The sequence below is a fragment of the Lolium perenne genome, chromosome 5, assembly GCF_019359855.2.
Source record: "Lolium perenne isolate Kyuss_39 chromosome 5, Kyuss_2.0, whole genome shotgun sequence".
In the NCBI taxonomy this organism is placed as follows: domain Eukaryota; kingdom Viridiplantae; phylum Streptophyta; class Magnoliopsida; order Poales; family Poaceae; genus Lolium; species Lolium perenne.
This window is the reverse complement of record NC_067248.2, coordinates 128,359,787-128,380,230: the sequence shown is the minus strand read 5'-3', so window position 1 is coordinate 128,380,230 and position 20,444 is coordinate 128,359,787. Positions and strand designations below refer to the sequence as shown.

Genomic DNA, 20,444 nt, shown 5'->3' with positions numbered 1-20,444 from the left:
TAGATTGAAACAACAAGTAGCATTACAGACCATGGTTCGAAATGACATAGGGTTCACAAATCGATACTTATGAAGATAGAGTTCAGAACAACACGTAGCACATCCTAGTATCGTCCTCGACGTGCCGTCCTCGCGGGCTGCTTCCGGATGGCCATCCTCTTCGTCCGCTGCCGTGGCTGCTCCCGCCGCTGCTCCGCTGCTCGCTCCTCCTCTCGAAGAGAACGGCTCGTCGTTCCTCATCCTCGACAAAGCTGATCTCCGCGGCGGCCCCTCATCCTCCTCAGTGACAACCTTCTTTCCTCGGTTGACATAATCTTCCGGAGTGTACCGGTTTGGACCCTTGCCCCTTGGCTTCAACTGGTAAGCTGACCGTGGGGCTTGCTTGGAGGTACGCTTTGGAAGTATGCCTTGACTTAGAATTAGCTCGTCCTCAGGAATCTTCACAAACATGAACACATGAGATTACAAAAGTTGAAATTAGTAAGAACATGTTTGATAGCAACAAAATAGTCCATACCTCCCGCTCTTCTGAAGAGGAAGATGTAGCGATTTCGCCTTCGCGGCAACCTAGCAAGCTGGCTAACCGCCGCATCTTTCTTGCAGTGTTCTGCGTCATGGAACTCATGGTTACAAATCCAGCACAACATAATAGCATACATTCAAAGTTGGTGATCATACCTTAATGAAATACCGCAACGGTCCGACAGGCTTTTCATCTCTATGGCTCTGCTCCCACATAATCTCGCACTCGTGAGCTGTTTTTTGGATCTCCTCCCGCTGTGACAAACATAGCATACACAATTGAAGCGAGCACATGGCAATCTAGATGATGTACTAGTTAGTGAGAGAATCCATTACCACGAAGTTCAGCTCGGAAGCAATAGAAGTCGATCTCCCTCTGCGAGCAAAGGTGTCGTGCTGGCTTTGCCCAACCTCATCGAACTGGATGGGGTCGTCCAAGATGTCCTCAGCATACGCGTGCTTCACTAACTCGATACGCGTGTTCTCATGGAACCACTCGAGGTAGTTGTTGAAAGCGGCGAAGTCGTGAGGCACAATCTGCTCAGGGCCAGCATTCCGTGTCGCTTCCAAACAGTGTAGGAACGCTGCGACGTGGCCGCTATGATGAACTGGCCAATTTGTGATCTTCCTCTGCCGCTGCCTATCAAGCCTGCAAGAATCAACAAGTTAGTTTGTACCTCTTCTATGAAGAATCTTCCATCACATGATTCCAGAAGTTTACCTATGAAGCGCCTTGTCCGTGTCTTGCCACTGAGGTGGGCTGTAACATCTCAAGTTTCAACAATAATAAACAAGAAAGAGAAACTCCCCAAACTCAAATTTTGCAATTAACAAAAACTTTTTCTATGCATATAGGGCCACATATAGATAAATGAATATGAGTGATTTCTTTTGTGCAATTGCCATGATGAGTGTTAGTATGTGTAAACCTTGCTTTGTGAACCCTAACAAAGTTCACTAAACCCTAAATTGGGGAGAAATAAAGAAATTGGGAAAAACCCCTCTCTCACTCACATACCCTCTATGTAAAATAACCAATCCTCAACCAAGGCCAAGTTAGCTTGCCCCATGGCTTCTAAAATACTTCAATGTGATAAACTAACCCTTTTGCATCCTTGGATCAAGAATCAAACCAAAAGAAATCAAATTTTCTTCACACATGTGATAATGGTCACATCTCACAAAAATATTTTCTTCACCTCTTCACCCCTCTGTATTTCTCAAATCTTGAACTAAGCAAGGTCAACTAAAGCCAGGTCATCCAAGACCATGTCAAGGTGAGTAACTTTGGTGTTGACCACCCTCCCTAAAGTTGACTAGGTTGACCAGAATAAGAAGGCAAAGAAGGAACCCGAGAGAGAGAAGAAGATCACCCCAAATTTTGAAAACTTGCAAATCAATTCCAAATTGAGTGCCACCACCACCAATACATCACAATATTTATATAAATGAGAATCACCAAAAAGATTTGCAAAATTCGAAAGAAAGTTTCTTGCGGGCATTTCGTCGAACAAAAAGGTGCAGCCTCTAGACTAAGTGATACATGCTATTATCCAGCAGTTTTGACCCTAAACCACTTTGGCAAAGTGATCATCAGCCTCCCCTACACCCCCTGCCTCTAGCCCAGTACTTGCATGGCTGATTAAAGTGGAGGAGAAACCCTAAAACATGCTACACAATGCCATGCCGGCCACCTTTGGCACCCATCTCCCTGGCCACTCCCTCGTCGTTTCTCCATGTCCTTGAGCATCTATGATACATAAGGATCACGCCCGTACCACTGAATCGATCGCCATTGCACGGCCTGCCCAGAACGCCCGTGTCCAAAACGCGCCAGACGTGCCAGCCGGCGTGGTGATCACGCCACGGACGCGCAAGGACGTCGTCCACTTGCACGCCACCGTCCTCGCCCGCATCCCTAGCACCGCATCGAGCACCGCCTCGCACCCTCTACGAGCTAGACGAACGCCGTGCCTGCCTGCACCGTCGCCGGCGCCCGTGAGGTCATGATGCCGCGCGCCCAGTGATGGACATTGCACGCGCCCGAGCGATCCCATCCCCCTTTTGCCGCGCCAGCTACTCCTTGAGCATCTCCAGGACAAGGCCTACACGCTCCCGTCCTTTGCTTGCCCTTTCGCTCGCCGGAAACGCCACGCCATGGCCGCGCCCTTGCAGCACCCCACGGCACCCTCGCCGCTATAAATAGAGGCCCTCCCAGCAAGCTCCTCTCACACCACTCGACTCCCCTCTCACCCCTGATCATCCTCACCACCTTAGTTCGTTCGATTGCCGCCGGAGGAGGAGCAATTTCAAGATCGGAGCCGACGGGGGACGCAGCTCACCGTCGACGATTGGCGCCACCCCAAGCGCCGCCGCTGCTCCCAACCTCTTCCCCATCGACTACACCTTCACCGCGCATACCGCCCGAGTCCCGCATCGGCCTGGTAGGCTCCCCGACCCCCTCGCCGCCGTGCCCTCGTCGGAATCCCGCCGGGGACGACGACGTTCCCACACCGTCGATCCTCCCTCTAATCCTACGGTCGAGATAGAACATACCGGTTCGGCGTTTAAATAGACACCGACAGGTGGCCCCCACCCTGTCAGCGCGGCCCGAGCGCGCCAGCCGCGTGTTGGGCTGCAAAGTGCTGCCGAATTTCGTTTCGGCCCATTTACTTTTCCCGCCCAGCCCAAAAATTCAAATCGGGTTTATTCTTTAATTCAAATTGCTCTGCTGAATGTTTAGTAAAACTTAAATAGTTTAAATTCTACCAAACCAAATCTAGCAAGTTTTATACCGTTGGAAAGCCCATAAAATTACCCATCCAATGCCACTGGCCCCATCTCCTTTTTCGTTATAGAGTTAATTTGACAAAAAAGACAAGACAGGGACTTTTACACATTCAAACTTTATTTAAAAATCAACCAGAATAGATTTTGAAGTAATTCCAACTCTAATAAATCACAAATGATGTCCTCTAATTGATTATGCAATAACATAGCCCTGTTGTTTGTATGATCATGAACTAGATCAAATAAAATGGCTATGTAGTCATTTCTAGAGCATTTTTAAGTGGAATTCAAACTCAACCCCAATATGAGAATTACCTCTCATTTAAATTTTGATCCTAAGTACTAATAACCAGGGGGAATGACTTAAGCTAATGAACCCTTGAGAATTATACTTAGAGATTTTAATTCATTTAAATGCTAAGTTTTTAAAACTATGTGAAGTGTAACACTTCTATTAAATTGAACTCACATGTAATAGATATGAAATGTTGACTTTGGGGTCAACCTATATTTCATACCCTATTATTATATGGAGAGATTAAATCTTAATATTAAGTAATGCAAAGAAATGGAATCCTTTAAAGACCTACATATCAAATCTAAGAAATAGGAATAATGAGAGGAAATTATTTTCTTTCTAATAAAGACCAATCCTATAATCCACCATGCCATGTTTGATTGATGATAGGACTAGTGTGTGAACTATTTTTGAGTGCCTCTAGTTTAGCATGTGAGCTTGGTTTAGTATTTATACCTCGTATTCGTATATAGACGCTAGTAACGAGGAATACCAAGAAGAGGAGGGCTACTCTCGTGAAGAAGAAGAGAACTTCGATAACTATCCAGCTCAAGGCAAGCTAACCCTTGCTAAACACCAGTGCTTAGCTCTACAAGAGCAAAGGCACCATCACACTTTACTTTTATGTATTACCTATCCCATGTTTTTACTTACAATTGCTTTTGCTTATTTATTTCAAAGTACCCTTTTTATTTATGTTTCCCATGTCTAGATTAGAACAAGAGTATCAAAGTTAGCCTAAGCAAATAAAGCTAGATAGCACCCCCTTCACATAGTGGCTAGTGCTAAGCAATAAAAAATTGACTACTCTAGATGGGAACATTTGTGAAATGGTTTGAAGTGAAAGATTTTGAAGGTGAATATGACCAAGAGAAGATGGTGATTTTTGACAAAATAGATGATTGAGTTTGAATGCGATACCTTTCCAATGATACAAGTACCCCCACAATACCTGATTATGGGTAGGGCTTAACTAGAAACTTGTGTATTTTAGTATGGGTTCCCTCTGAACAAACATCATAGGGGTTACGCCGCGGCTGCCTCCGTTACTTGTGGATTGATGTTGAAATGAGGTGAATATACGGCCCAAGCCCTGTGCAGTTCCCGGGTTGACTGCGGTTTCCACCGGGAGGCCAAGCTCATGGGGAGAGGTGCTCATACTAGCATATATAAGTGAAAGGTTTCGATTGATGATCCGCGTACTGTGTTACGATGATTCGAGGTTACCCTCGACGGATGTAATCAAAAGTTGTGGCACAAGAGTACAACCTCTGCAGAGTGTTAAACCTATTCGAATAGCCGTGTCCACGGTTACGGACGCTTGGAAAGGCCATACTATCTCCGTTATCATTAAAATGTTTTGGTTCTAGGAATGAATGGTGGTTTGAAAGGTGACGTTATGGTGATCCATAATGAGTTGTGGGAATGACACTAATGTTCCCACTTGAGTTAGTCTAGCACATGATTTAGGCTTTACCAAAGATTTATGAAACTAAAACTTGGCTTTATGCAAATAAACCTAGGGCTTAGCACCCCCTTACACTTAATGAGTATTTATCTTAGAATTAGTTTGCGAGTACTTTAAAAGTACTCATGGCTTGCCCTGGCTATTCAAATGCCAGACTATGAAGGAGAGCACCAGTATCAGGATGACGGACAACAGGACGTCTACGATAACTAGGATCGTCTTCTAACGTCAAGCGTTGCCTGTGGAATAGATCGTCCACTACTACTTCGCTTCCGCTACTATTTGTGATGTTGAACAATATATTCGTGTAATATTGGATCATGTGATCTATGGTTGTAAGACAATATGTGTTGTAATAAATGATGACTCTAGGCTACTTACTATTATGTCTCGCAAAAACATTATTCCTGGGATTGCGATGTACGGCATAATAGGCATCTGGACTTAAAAATCCAGGTGTTGACAAGTTGGTATCAGAGCCATTGTTTGACCTTAGGAGACCCTAGCTAGAATGGACGCTCAAAAACTTAGTTTCAAATTCCATGAATTGACTAATTATGAAAATCTTATTCACCTCCTTACCTTGAAGAGTCTTTTACAAACTTTAAATTCATGCCCTTCTTCTAATAGAATTAAAATTGGGAACACTTGCACTTATCTAACTTAATCATCTCATCTCTCTACAGATGGATCACGTTGTGGACGCACAGCCCTTTCTCCAGACTGAGTTCTATCAGTTGGGGAACGGTGGAGAGATCATCTTCGAGAGGGACCTCTTCTCCCTCTCCGAGTTCCTCGGGCGCCCACCACCGGAAGTCTTTGGCGGAATGCTAAATGACCAACCCGGTGGTCAACTTCAGTGGGTGATCATGGTGGACCTTCGTGGGAGGTTCACGCTCCCAATGAGCGCAAGGATCCAGTTCTCCTTCAGGGAGAACAACTGGGCGGATGGTCTCGCAAGGGGACTTCAGGAAGGACTCGCACGTGCAGGCGGGCAAAACTTCATGGACTTCACCGACAGCCGCTTTGTGCACTATGCAAGGCACAACTCACTCGGAGTGCCAATGAACCTGCCGTCACACCCGCAGCTTCGCCACCATGTTGACCATCTGGACTTCATGCTGAGCGAGACCCGCATCGACCTCGACAACTCCCGCGAATACGCCAACCACACTCACATCCAGTTGGCGCAGCAGGCGGAGACCATCAAGGTCATCGCCGGAGAACGCAGGGCACTCCGCCGTGCCAACCAGAAGGATCACGCCATCAACCGCACGAAGGCCAGGATCGCCACTCGAAGGCGACCATCGCTGCCCAAGCTGAGCAGATCCAGGAGCTGGAGGGTGAAGAAGAAGGGAGAACATCCAGGGGGACGGCTACTCCTACGTCAGCAACGACGACGACTACGAGGAGGAGGAAGACGACGACCTGGAGTTCCACCCTTACGAGGATGGCCACGAGCACCTCGATGCCGGGATGGACAATGTCTACCCTATCAACGTCGATGGCGAGTAGTCCCGTCTGAGCACTTGCGCCCCGTGTTATGTATTGGTCCTTTGTACCCGCCCCATGTATCGTAGATTGTTGAAAGGGTTCTTAAAACCCTCCTGAACATTTGGCTTGTAATATGTGCTACCTCCATGACTATGTTTGTGTGTGTGTAATATTATTATTATGAATCAAGTTTAAGTTGTATTCTACCCCAAAATGAACCATAGACATTTCCCTCTTATCTCATGATCCCTATCACTGTTCAGATGGCACCCCCAACTCGCAACATGACTCAGGAGGCAATGCTGCAGATGCTGCAACAGATGATGGCTGATAGAGAAGTTGAGAGAGCTGAACGGCAAGCCAACCTAGCTGCACTTCAACAACTTGCTCAGGGCAACCAAGGCCACGGAAACCACGACCACCCAGGGTCAAAGCTGAAAAACTTCCAGAACACTAACCCACCTGTGTTCAACAAGACAGAGGAACCCCTCGATGCCGATGATTGGCTCCAGACTATGGAGAACAATCTCGAGGTTGCCGGAGTGGAGGACAACGAGAAGGTGTTGTTCGCCACCCACTATCCTGGCTGGACCCGCACGTGCCTGGTGGACAAGTACCCGCGCCTTACATGCGGGGAACCCGATGACTTGGGAAGACTTCAAACTCAAGTTTAGCAAGTATCATGTGCCCCGGGTTTGATTAAGAAGATGAGGATGAGTTCAGGGAACCGAAGCAAGGCGTAATGACCGTGGTGGAATACCGCGACAAGTTCCTCACTTTGTCAAGGTACGCCCCGGATGAGACGGACACCGTCGAGAAGAGGAAGGAGAGGTTTCTGAATGGACTGCATGATGAGATGCAGACTGTGCTGATCAACATCCCCTTTGCTGACTTAGAAGCACTCGTTGACTCCGCCATTCAGATGGAGGGGAAGATACACCAAGCCAATGAGAACCGCAAGCGACGTATGATGAACCGAGTGGGCCCAGCAACCACCAAAGGTATCGTCCCAACTCGGGTGGAGGGTTCGCCCCAAGAAACAACAAGCCCCGATGCGTAATCCACGTCCGAGTTATCGTAACAGGAGTGGAGGAAACCCCAGTGTCCGGAGGACACAACAACTACAACAACAACAGCAACTTCAACCGCGCCCCACCTCGCGCCCCCAACAATAACCCCAACACTGCTCCAAGGACTGGGAGCAACGCTGTTCCCATCACCCCCAAGGACAAGTCTACCTACAACTGCTACGAGTGCGGAGTAGCTGGGCACTTTTCCTATGAGTGCCCCAAGAAGCTCGCCAAGACTGCCGCCAACACCTCAGGCCCTGCGCAGCAGCAGCATCGTGTCACCACCAACAAGAAGTTCGCCCCCAACAACCCGAACAACCGCAACGGCCGCCTCTACCACATGAATGCAGAAGAAGCTCAGAAGCCCCGCACGTTGTCTTGGGTATGTTCTCTGTTAACTCAATACCCGCAAGAGTGCTGTTTGATTCTGAGCATCGCATTCATTCATTACCGAAGATTTTGCATGCACTAGTAAGATTCAACCCATCAGTTTGAAGCATGTCATGATAGTTCAAATACCGGGATCAACAACTAAAGCTAGAAAAATTTGCAAAGATGTGCCCATCGTAATACATGAAATAGATTTCTATGCAAATTTGATTGTTCTGGGAGCCAAAGGAATGGAAGTAGTCCTGGGAATGGACTGGATGGCGAAACATCATGGACTGATTGATTGTGCCAAGAAGGCCATCACCATGACTAGTAGCACCGGAATAATAGTCGAACACGTATCTGAAAAGATGCCCCGAAAATTTACCTGTAACCAAAGCCTAGCCAAACCCACCTTGGATCAGATCAGGGTCGTTTGTCGATATCCTGATGTGTTCCCGGATGATCTACCCGGTATGCCCCCAAATCGGGATATCGAGTTTATCATCGAGTTAATCCCGAACCGACCCATAGCCCGTGAGAGCCTACAAAGCATGAACCCGGCAGAGTTAGTGGAACTCAAGAAACAATTGGATGATATGCTATTCAAAGGTCTGATTCAACCAAGTGCGTCACCCTGGAGATCACCCGTTTTGTTTGTGGATAAAAAGGACGGTGCCACTCGTTTGGTTACGGACTATCGTAAGCTTAACGATGTCACCATTAAGAATAAGTATCCGTTGCCCAAGATAGAAGATCTGTTTGACCAGCTGACCGGAGCCCGAGTTTTCTCAAAGATTGACCTGCGGACAGATACCATCGATTGAAGATTCGTGCCACCGATATCCCCAAAACTGCCTTTACCACCCGATATGGATTGTATGAGTACAATGTCATGTCATTTGGATTGACCAATGCCCCCGCTTACTTCATGAATCTCATGAATAAGATCTTTATGAACTTCCTGGACAAGTTTGTGGTTGTCTTCATCGACGACATCCTCATATACTCCAAGTCCGAGGAAGAGCATGAGCAACATTTGGAAGTGGTCCTAGATACCCTTCGGGAACATCAGTTGTATGCCAAGTTCAGCAAGTGTGAGTTCTGGTTGAAGGAAGTAGGATTCTTGGGTCACATCTTGTCACGGAGGAATTGCCGTTGACCCCGCAAAAATCAAGACTGTTGAAGAATGGAAGGCCCCAACCACTCAGACCGAGGTCCGTGCTTTTCTCGGATTGGCGGGATACTACCGCCGATTCGTTGAAGGATTCTCGAGTATAGCAAGACCAATGACCCAATTGTTGAAGAAGGACCGGAAGTTCGAATGGACCGACAAGTGTGAAGAGAGCTTTCAACAGCTCAAGTTAAGATTGACAACAGCCCCAATACTGGTTATGCCGGACATTACCAAGCCCTTCGATGTGTACTGTGACGCCTCCAAGATTGGTCTTGGATGTGTGTTGATGCAAGAACGCAAGGTGATATCTTACCTATCAAGACAGCTGAAGCCGCATGAACAGAACTACCCAACCCATGACTTAGAGCTAGCAGCGGTGGTGTTAGCACTGAAAGTATGGCGTCATTACCTCATGGGTAATCGATGCGAGGTTTATTCGGATCACAAGAGCCTGAAATATATCTTCACGCGAAGGAGCTGAATATGAGACAGCGCGAGATGGATAGAGTTAATCAAGGATTACGACATGGAAATCCACTATCACCCCGGCAAGGCCAACGTGGTAGCGGATGCTCTGAGTAGACTGCCGTGTCAGTTGAACTCCATGTTAGCCATTGAGCAACCTAGCCTGTTTGAAGAGTTTGAACAGTTTAGACTTGAACTGGTTAGCGAAGGATACCTCGCCAGCATTGAACTCCAACCCACCCTGATTAGTCAGATCAAAGAAACTCAGAAAGGAAATGCTAGCATTGACGGAATCAAGAACCAAATAGCCGCCGGAAAGGCACCCGGATTCACCGTAGATGAAGAAGGAGTGCTATGGTACAACAAGCGCCTTTGCGTACCGTCAGACTCAGAATTGAAGCAAGTTATTCTGAAAGAAGCTCACGACACCCTATACTCCATTCACCCCGGAGGAACCAAGATGTACCAGGATTTGAAGGAACAATTCTGGTGGCATGGAATGAAGAGAGAAATTGGAAGCTACATCGCCAAGTGTGACATCTGTCAAAGAGTCAAAGCAGAACACCAACGCCCCGCCGGATCGTTGCAACCCCTACAGATCCCCGAATGGAAGTGGGATTCCGTAGGAATGGATTTCATCACCGGACTGCCCAAGTCTAGTAAAGGAAATGATTCCATCTCGGGTAGTGGTCGACAGATCGACCAAAGTCGCCCACTTCATCCCCGTCAAGACCACCTATCAAGGACCGAGACTCGCAGAGCTATATATCTCAAGGATAGTCAGCACGCACGGAACCCCGAAGTCGATAGTATCCGACGGAGGATCCCAATTCACCTCCCGATTACGCGAGAAAGTCCATGAAGGACTCGGAACTCGCCTGAATTTCAGCACAGCCTATCACCCGCAGACGGATGGACAGACCGAAAGAGTCAACCAGATATTAGAAGATATGTTGAGAGCATGTGTGCTAGAGTATGGATCTAAGTGGGAAGACTGCTTGCCGTACGCCGAATTCTCGTACAACAACAGCTACCAAGCCAGCTTGCAGATGGCCCCCTTCAAGCATCGTACGGAAGGAAGTGCCGTACCCCTCGAATTGGTCGGAAGTAGGAGAGAGTCAAATCTTTGGACCAGATATCCTCCGAGAAGCCGAAGAAAAGGTTCACAAGATTCGTGAGTACCTCAAGACAGCCCAATCAAGACAGAAGAGCTACGCCGACAAGAGACGCCGAGAGATGACCTTCGAGATCGGAGATTTCGTATATCTCAAAGTGTCCCCTCTTAAGGGAATGCAGATTTCAACTCGTGAGGAAAGCTCGCACCCCGATATGCTCGGACCTTTCAAGGTCCCGAGTCGCCGAGGAGAAGTATCCTATCAGCTGGAGTTGCCGGAAGAAATGTCAGCGGTGCACAATGTGTTTCACATCTCGCTACTCCTAAGTGTTTAGAAGTGCCTGAGAAGACCGAGGTTTTCAAGAACATCGACCATCGAGCTGTCGATATCAACTCAGATCTGACATACCGCGAAGTACCTATTCGCATCTTGGAAGAAGCTTTCAGAACCACCCGTACTCGAAGTATCAAGTTTCTGAAGATCCAATGGAGTAACCACACCGAAGAAGAAGCCACTTGGGAGAGAGAAGACTTTATGAGGACTGAGTACCCAGATCTCTTTAGTACCTAGTTTTCTCAGATCTCGGACGAGATCTTTTGTAAGGGGAAGGGTTTGTAACATCTCAAGTTTCAACAATAATAAACAAGAAAGAGAAACTCCCCAAACTCAAATTTTGCAATTAACAAAAACTTTTTCTATGCATATAGGGCCACATATAGATAAATGAATATGAGTGATTTCTTTTGTGCAATTGCCATGATGAGTGTTAGTATGTGTAAACCTTGCTTTGTGAACCCTAACAAAGTTCACTAAACCCTAAATTGGGGAGAAATAAAGAAATTGGGAAAAACCCCTCTCTCACTCACATACCCTCTATGTAAAATAACCAATCCTCAACCAAGGCCAAGTTAGCTTGCCCCATGGCTTCTAAAATACTTCAATGTGATAAACTAACCCTTTTGCATCCTTGGATCAAGAATCAAACCAAAAGAAATCAAATTTTCTTCACACATGTGATAATGGTCACATCTCACAAAAATATTTTCTTCACCTCTTCACCCCTCTGTATTTCTCAAATCTTGAACTAAGCAAGGTCAACTAAAGCCAGGTCATCCAAGACCATGTCAAGGTGAGTAACTTTGGTGTTGACCACCCTCCCTAAAGTTGACTAGGTTGACCAGAATAAGAAGGCAAAGAAGGAACCCGAGAGAGAGAAGAAGATCACCCCAAATTTTGAAAACTTGCAAATCAATTCCAAATTGAGTGCCACCACCACCAATACATCACAATATTTATATAAATGAGAATCACCAAAAGATTTGCAAAATTCGAAAGAAAGTTTCTTGCGGGCATTTCGTCGAGCAGTGTGGCAGCCTCTAGACTAAGTGATACATGCTATTATCCAGCAGTTTTGACCCTAAACCACTTTGGCAAAGTGATCATCAGCCTCCCCTACACCCCCTGCCTCTAGCCCAGTACTTGCATGGCTGATTAAAGTGGAGGAGAAACCCTAAAACATGCTACACAATGCCATGCCGGCCACCTTTGGCACCCATCTCCCTGGCCACTCCCTCGTCGTTTCTCCATGTCCTTGAGCATCTATGATACATAAGGATCACGCCCGTACCACTGAATCGATCGCCATTGCACGGCCCTGCCCAGAACGCCCGTGTCCAAAACGCGCCAGGACGTGCCAGCCGGCGTGGTGATCACGCCCTGGACGCGCAAGGACGTCGTCCACTTGCACGCCACCGTCCTCGCCCTGCATCCCTAGCACCACATCGAGCACCGCCTCTGCACCCTCTACGAGCTAGACGAACGCCCGTGCCTGCCCTGCACCGTCGCCGGCGCCCGAGACGAAATGATGCCGCGCGCCCAGTGATGGACATTGCACGCGCCCGAGCGATCCCATCCCCCTTTTGCCGCGCCAGCTACTCCTTGAGCATCTCCAGGACAAGGCCTACACGCTCCCGTCCTTTGCTTGCCCTTTCGCTCGGAAACGCCACGCCATGGCCGCGCCCTTGCAGCACCCCACGGCACCCTCGCCGCTATAAATAGAGGCCCTCCCAGCAAGCTCCTCTCACACCACTCGACTCCCCTCTCACCCCTGATCATCCTCACCACCTTAGTTCGTTCGATTGCCGCCGGAGGAGGAGCAATTTCAAGATCGGAGCCGACGGGGGACGCAGCTCACCGTCGACGATTGGCGCCACCCCAAGCGCCGCCGCTGCTCCCAACCTCTTCCCCATCGACTACACCTTCACCGCGCATACTGCCTGAGTCCTGCATCGGCCTGGTAGGCTCCCCGACCCCCTACTGCCGCCGTGCCCTCGTCGGAATCCCGCCGGGGACGACGACGTTCCCACACCGTCGATCCTCCCTCTAATCCTACGGTCGAGATAGAACATACCGGTTCGGCGTTTAAATAGACACCGACAGGTGGCCCCACCCTGTCAGCGCGGCCCGAGCGCGCCAGCCGCGTGTTGGGCTGCGAAGTGCTGCCGAATTTCGTTTCGGCCCATTTACTTTTCCCGCCCAGCCCAAAAATTCAAATCGGGTTTATTCTTTAATTCAAATTGCTCTGCTGAATGTTTAGTAAAACTTAAATAGTTTAAATTCTACCAAACCAAATCTAGCAAGTTTTATACCGTTGGAAAGCCCATAAAATTACCCATCCAATGCCACTGGCCCCATCTCCTTTTTCGTTATAGAGTTAATTTGACAAAAAAGACAAGACAGGGACTTTTACACATTCAAACTTTATTTAAAAATCAACCAGAATAGATTTTGAAGTAATTCCAACTCTAATAAATCACAAATGATGTCCTCTAATTGATTATGCAATAACATAGCCCTGTTGTTTGTATGATCATGAACTAGATCAAATAAAATGGCTATGTAGTCATTTCTAGAGCATTTTTAAGTGGAATTCAAACTCAACCCCAATATGAGAATTACCTCTCATTTAAATTTTGATCCTAAGTACTAATAACCAGGGGGAATGACTTAAGCTAATGAACCCTTGAGAATTATACTTAGAGATTTTAATTCATTTAAATGCTAAGTTTTTAAAACTATGTGAAGTGTAACACTTCTATTAAATTGAACTCACATGTAATAGATATGAAATGTTGACTTTGGGGTCAACCTATATTTCATACCCTATTATTATATGGAGAGATTAAATCTTAATATTAAGTAATGCAAAGAAATGGAATCCTTTAAAGACCTACATATCAAATCTAAGAAATAGGAATAATGAGAGGAAATTATTTTCTTTCTAATAAAGACCAATCCTATAATCCACCATGCCATGTTTGATTGATGATAGGACTAGTGTGTGAACTATTTTTGAGTGCCTCTAGTTTAGCATGTGAGCTTGGTTTAGTATTTATACCTCGTATTCGTATATAGACGCTAGTAACGAGGAATACCAAGAAGAGGAGGGCTACTCTCAGGAAGAAGAAGAGAACTTCGATAACTATCCAGCTCAAGGCAAGCTAACCCTTGCTAAACACCAGTGCTTAGCTCTACAAGAGCAAAGGCACCATCACACTTTACTTTTATGTATTACCTATCCCATGTTTTTACTTACAATTGCTTTTGCTTATTTATTTCAAAGTACCCTTTTTATTTATGTTTCCCATGTCTAGATTAGAACAAGAGTATCAAAGTTAGCCTAAGCAAATAAAGCTAGATAGCACCCCCTTCACATAGTGGCTAGTGCTAAGCAATAAAAAATTGACTACTCTAGATGGGAACATTTGTGAAATGGTTTGAAGTGAAAGATTTTGAAGGTGAATATGACCAAGAGAAGATGGTGATTTTTGACAAAATAGATGATTGAGTTTGAATGCGATACCTTTCCAATGATACAAGTACCCCCACAATACCTGATTATGGGTAGGGCTTAACTAGAAACTTGTGTATTTTAGTATGGGTTCCCTCTGAACAAACATCATAGGGGTTACGCCGCGGCTGCCTCCGTTACTTGTGGATTGATGTTGAAATGAGGTGAATATACGACCCAAGCCCTGTGCAGTTCCCGGGTTGACTGCGGTTTCCACCGGGAGGCCAAGCTCATGGGGAGAGGTGCTCATACTAGCATATATAAGTGAAAGGTTTCGATTGATGATCCGCGTACTGTGTTACGATGATTCGAGGTTACCCTCGACGGATGTAATCAAAAGTTGTGGCACAAGAGTACAACCTCTGCAGAGTGTTAAACCTATTCGAATAGCCGTGTCCACGGTTACGGACGCTTGGAAAGGCCATACTATCTCCGTTATCATTAAAATGTTTTGGTTCTAGGAATGAATGGTGGTTTGAAAGGTGACGTTATGGTGATCCATAATGAGTTGTGGGAATGACACTAATGTTCCCACTTGAGTTAGTCTAGCACATGATTTAGGCTTTACCAAAGATTTATGAAACTAAAACTTGGCTTTATGCAAATAAACCTAGGGCTTAGCACCCCCTTACACTTAATGAGTATTTATCTTAGAATTAGTTTGCGAGTACTTTAAAAGTACTCATGGCTTGCCCTGGCTATTCAAATGCCAGACTATGAAGGAGAGCACCAGTATCAGGATGACGGACAACAGGACGTCTACGATAACTAGGATCGTCTTCTAACGTCAAGCGTTGCCTGTGGAATAGATCGTCCACTACTACTTCGCTTCCGCTACTATTTGTGATGTTGAACAATATATTCGTGTAATATTGGATCATGTGATCTATGGTTGTAAGACAATATGTGTTGTAATAAATGATGACTCTAGGCTACTTACTATTATGTCTCGCAAAAACATTATTCCTGGGATTGCGATGTACGGCATAATAGGCATCTGGACTTAAAAATCCAGGTGTTGACATGGGCACTCCTGATACAGCCCAAACTGTCTCATCACTCTTTGCGGCTGGTGGTGTTCAACAAGCCACATGCATATGAGTGGGCAGCGCATACGCCAGAACCGCGCCTCCTCCGTGCACTTGTGGTTGAGGTCAGCCATCCCCGAGCCAATATGGTAGTAGCTACCATATGGCTCCCATTCCACCTGCAGCATACAAATATCTCAGAATTTAGAACATGACCGTAGAATCAATGAAAATTAGGATTGCAAAAGAGTGATCGGTTACCTACTCAGCGGTAAGAGTGTCCAACTCCGCAGTGTACTGCCTGTACATGACCATTGGATCGCTCGTCATCTCCGAGACATTGTCCCAAAGGTATGCCCAAGTGGGCTCCCGATCAGGGTTGTGAGGGTGATGAGGCCATTGCCTCTCGGTGAGTGTCCTAGGCCCCCCAACTCATAGGCGGTCCCAGCTCCATACGGAAAGTAGGAGCAAGCATCCACCAATACCGCCGCTCGGAGAAGCAGAGAGAAGAGAAAGAAGAAAGAGAGGGTCGGGCTGGGCGCGGGCGCGGGCGCCACACTTAAGTGGATGTGTGGCGCCCGTGGCATCGGCGCCACACATCGAGCCTCGCAAAACGGCTAAGTCCCAGAGGAATTGTCTCACAGTATGTTTTGGGGGATTACAAGTGCATGTGTGGCGCCGTTGGGACGGGCGCCACACATGCTGCCACGTCGGACGGGCGCACCAGCTCAGCGGCGGGGGGGCCACGTCGGCTGGGTCAGTGGCGCCGGCAGGAGGGGAGCCACATGGGCATGTGTGGCGCCCGTGTGGGGGGCGCCACACAAAAGGGTTAGATTGGTGAAATAGTTTCGCCGGAGGGTCATTCTGTGCTTTTCTTTCACTTTTGGGTTATTTTTGTGTAAATCGCCTTGACCGGATCGAATACGTGTAGTGTAGATCCCTGTAGATTTGGGACTGGATCATGCTAAGCCGATCAGTAAAAGATTCGAAATTGCTTCACACACGACGTTTTACGTCCGATAACTGTACGGCGTTTCCTTGCAGCTCTTCCCTGCCTGCCTGCCTTCCCCCGACCGCGCCACCTCCCTGCTGCTTCCGTGCGCTCCCGAGCAGGGGCGAAGCTCCCCTTTGAGCAAGGCAGGGTAGCCGCCCTACCTTGATTTTTAGCGAATGTATTCAGATGCACGTGTTTTTTCTGAACAATTTGAGTGGTCGTACATCGAAAACGGACTTCGTATGAAAAAGTTATGCTTATTTTAGTGAACACTGCGCAAAACAAACTTCAAACCGAGAACATGAACTAGCCAAAAATATAGAGTCATTTTCTAGGTTTAATGTGAATAAGATTGCTTGACTTGCAGATATTATTCATAATCTTACTATATACAAGATGACATTGAGCTATTTGTTATTCTTACACGGATAATTGGCGGTTTTAAAGATTTCTTGATATTTAAAAGGCACAACATGTTTCCACCGGTGACATTATCAGCCCATTTAATCGGTTTTGCTTTTTCCGGTGGCGATAAAGATCATCAAGATCGAGTTGTGCATTAAATGAGAGATGTTCATAAGTTCTGATAGATAGAATTAAAGTAGATTTTTAAAAGGTAAAAGCTTTGTCATTAATATAAAACAATTGGTATGTTTGTAGGTTTTATTTATAATCAATTATGTTTATAGTTTTATTGTAATCATTTATAACATTAATGTTTCATGACTATTTTTTTTTGTCTTTGCATCATTTTTCAAGAGCTCACTGCCCTACCTCAGATTATTTTCGTCCTTCGCCACTGCTCCCGAGCATGGTCGTTGTGTCAGGACATCGCCGACATCTACACGCGGTGACCCGACCAATCTGGCCGCCACATCTTCTCCTGGCCGCCGCAACCAGCAACCAGGCCTCGTTTCACCGTCTGGCCATCGCATCGGTCTTCCTCACTTAGCAGTCGCTGAGACCTGAGAGAGCCGCCGTCGAGCCAGCCACCAGCGCAGGATGTCCCCATCTGCTGCTGTGACGCCCATCTTCTACCTCATCCGGCTGTTCCCATATTCTTCATCTCTTCCTTGTCCGTCCTCTAGCCCTTAGCATCCATGGCGAGTCGTGATTTGAGGAAGACGATAACGGTTGCAGTCGCTAGAAAATAGGAGATGAATCGGGATATTGGGAAAGAATCCTGTATAAAATTGATTTTTTTCCTGACTTGTGGGCCTCCAGCTTGGTGCTAAACGGCGAGACCCGCCTCAACACCGCACACGTTCTAACAACCCGACATCGTACCAAAATCGTATGAAAATAATCGTACGCATAGCAGGACTCGTCTTCAACCTAGCCAGCCAACCAACCAACCACCTTCAAAGAGGGGAAAGGAAAAGGACATATAGATTGCACGACATAGAAAGAAGGAGAGGATAATATAGTTTTATTTTCTTTCCTGTGAAAGACTTGTTTTTAGCTTAAGAGCATCCCCACCGACTATCTTCAAATATGTGTCGGCAGGTAGGTGCGTCGGCAGTGCTCTAATAGAGCGCTGACAGTACCTCCCTTGATACAAGAAACGTTCCACACTGGCGAACCCAATACGGCCAGCCTTCCAAAAAAATATGGTTTTTATTTTTATGAATTTGCAATATTTTGCATAGCTTCAAACGATTCAAACAATAATTTAAATAATATTACAATGGGTTACACATAAGTAGTTTCACACAATAATCCAAACATAAAGATTAAATTATTTATGCAAGAATTTAAATAAATTGCAATTCAACTAGTTCAAGAATCATGAGGCGTTTCCTCTCCTCAAGCACGAATGCTCAACCAGAACATTACGCGGTCGAGTATGAACTGTAGCATATCTCGGATTTCTTAATGCATGGCAATGAAAGCAACAAACTCGACAGGTTCCTGATCAAGTTCGGTAAGAGCTCGCTGATGATAAAATGGATGGCCATCATCCACTCGTTCTTTCCGCTCACTCCCGATAATCATGTTGCGCATGATCATACAATACTTCATCACCTCCCACATCAGAGATTCCGACCAGGTAAGAGCAGTGTACCGAACAATGCGAAAATGTTGTTGGGGCACACAAAAAGTCCGCCCGAGATCCTTCTGACATGCCTGTTGGCATTGAGCAAAATAAGCTCTCTTTTCTATAGCATGGTCAGGGGCTGTCTTCACAAATCTAGCGTACGATAGTCAAGATCAGCTGCTGCTGATGTTTGTTGGCGGTGCCATCAACCTCCTCTGTTATCAACCTTTGCATCATCATCTCATCGATGTTTTCCATTGTGGAAAACCGCCGAGCACCTTGGGGGCGGGATGAACAAACAAGGATGACGACGAGAGCGATGGAACCATTGGTTGTTCTTACCAAACCACGACGCAAGATGGTCAGACATGGTGGTGGCGTCGGCGGTGGCATCAACCTCCTCTTTTACCGGCATTTGCATCATCATCTCATCAACTTTGTCCATTGTGGAAAACTGCCGAAAACCTTGTGGGCGGGGATGAACAAACAAGAACGACAACGAGAGCGATGGCACCATCGTTAGTTCTTACCGAACCACGAAGCAAGTTGGTCGGACGTGATAATGGCGTAGGCGGCGATATGTATTCTAGGTGGGCAGGTGGGAGGAAAACACACTACTGGGATGGCGGCGATGGCGATCTAACAAAGTGGGACGCAGATCGGGAGGGGTGGGGAATGACGAGTGTTGCTGATAGGAGTTTCTGCGAGTAAAATCCTACGTGGACTAGAGTGCCGACGCTCCCAACCCGACCCTTGCTCGTTGGGACATGCGTTTGGTTGCTAGCTACGCCGAACACCCGCATAAGGCTATTGGGGCTATTATTGGGCCGACGATAGAGATGCTCTTAGGTGCACGATGCCTCTATGTCTATTGGGAAGGGAGTTAGAGCATCTCCAACGGCCCGAGCTATTACGAACACCAAATGTGTTCGCTTTGGTCTATCTGGGTATGGCCATGAACAGAAGATCTGCTATGTGCTCCCTCCTGTCAGCAGAGGAGGGGAAACACTTTTATTTCTTTCCTCCCACCGTCATGGACGCCGCGACGACTAATGCCTTGGTTTCCACGCGCCCTGTCGTTTCTAGTGTTCCTGCGTGCGCCCGACCGTGCCTATAAGAGGGTCGTTGGGGCGTGATTGCAAACCTTAGTATGCCACATCAATACCCATGGCAGACCACAACGCTACCCCGTATCTCCGATATTGTGCTTACCTTGGACGACGATGATGCGAGATGATTGCCGGGCATTCGAGGCGAAGGAGACCGCCACGTATGCCGCCGACAAGGCCTGCGAAGAGCGGAACAGGTAATATTCAAGGGGATGGTGGAGGAGGCGCAGGCTGTGGTGCGCAAGGTCTTGGCCACGACACATGCTAAGGCGGGTGATGCGTGCAATTAACACACGTCCGTTGGGAACCCCAAGAGGAAGGTGTGATGCAGACAGTAGCAAGTTTTCCCTCAGAAAGAAACCAAGGTTTATCGAACCAGGAGGAGCCAAGAAGCACGTTGAAGGTTGATGGCGGCGGGATGTAGTGCGGCGCAACACCAGGGATTCCGGCGCCAACGTGGAACCTGCACAACACAACCAAAGTACTTTGCCCCAACGAAACAGTGAGGTTGTCAATCTCACCGGCTTGCTGTAACAAAGGATTAACCGTATTGTGTGGAAGATGATTGTTTGCAGAAAATAGTAAAGAACAAGTATTGCAGTAGATTGTATGCGATGTAAAGAATAGGACCGGGGTCCACAGTTCACTAGAGGTGTC

General features: G+C 46.9%; 1 protein-coding gene across 1 annotated transcript; it reads right to left on the bottom strand.

Annotated features, from left to right (window-relative positions):
• Positions 1-621: 621 nt before the first annotated feature.
• Positions 622-19,123, bottom strand: LOC139831590 (uncharacterized). Its single transcript, XM_071820888.1, has 4 exons — positions 19,005-19,123; positions 1,244-1,282; positions 859-1,171; positions 622-777 (listed from the first exon to the last, which is right to left on the bottom strand). The coding sequence occupies exons 1-4, from the start codon at positions 19,121-19,123 to the stop codon at positions 673-675; spliced, it is 576 nt and encodes a 191-aa protein (XP_071676989.1). The 3' UTR covers positions 622-672.
• Positions 19,124-20,444: the final 1,321 nt, after the last annotated feature.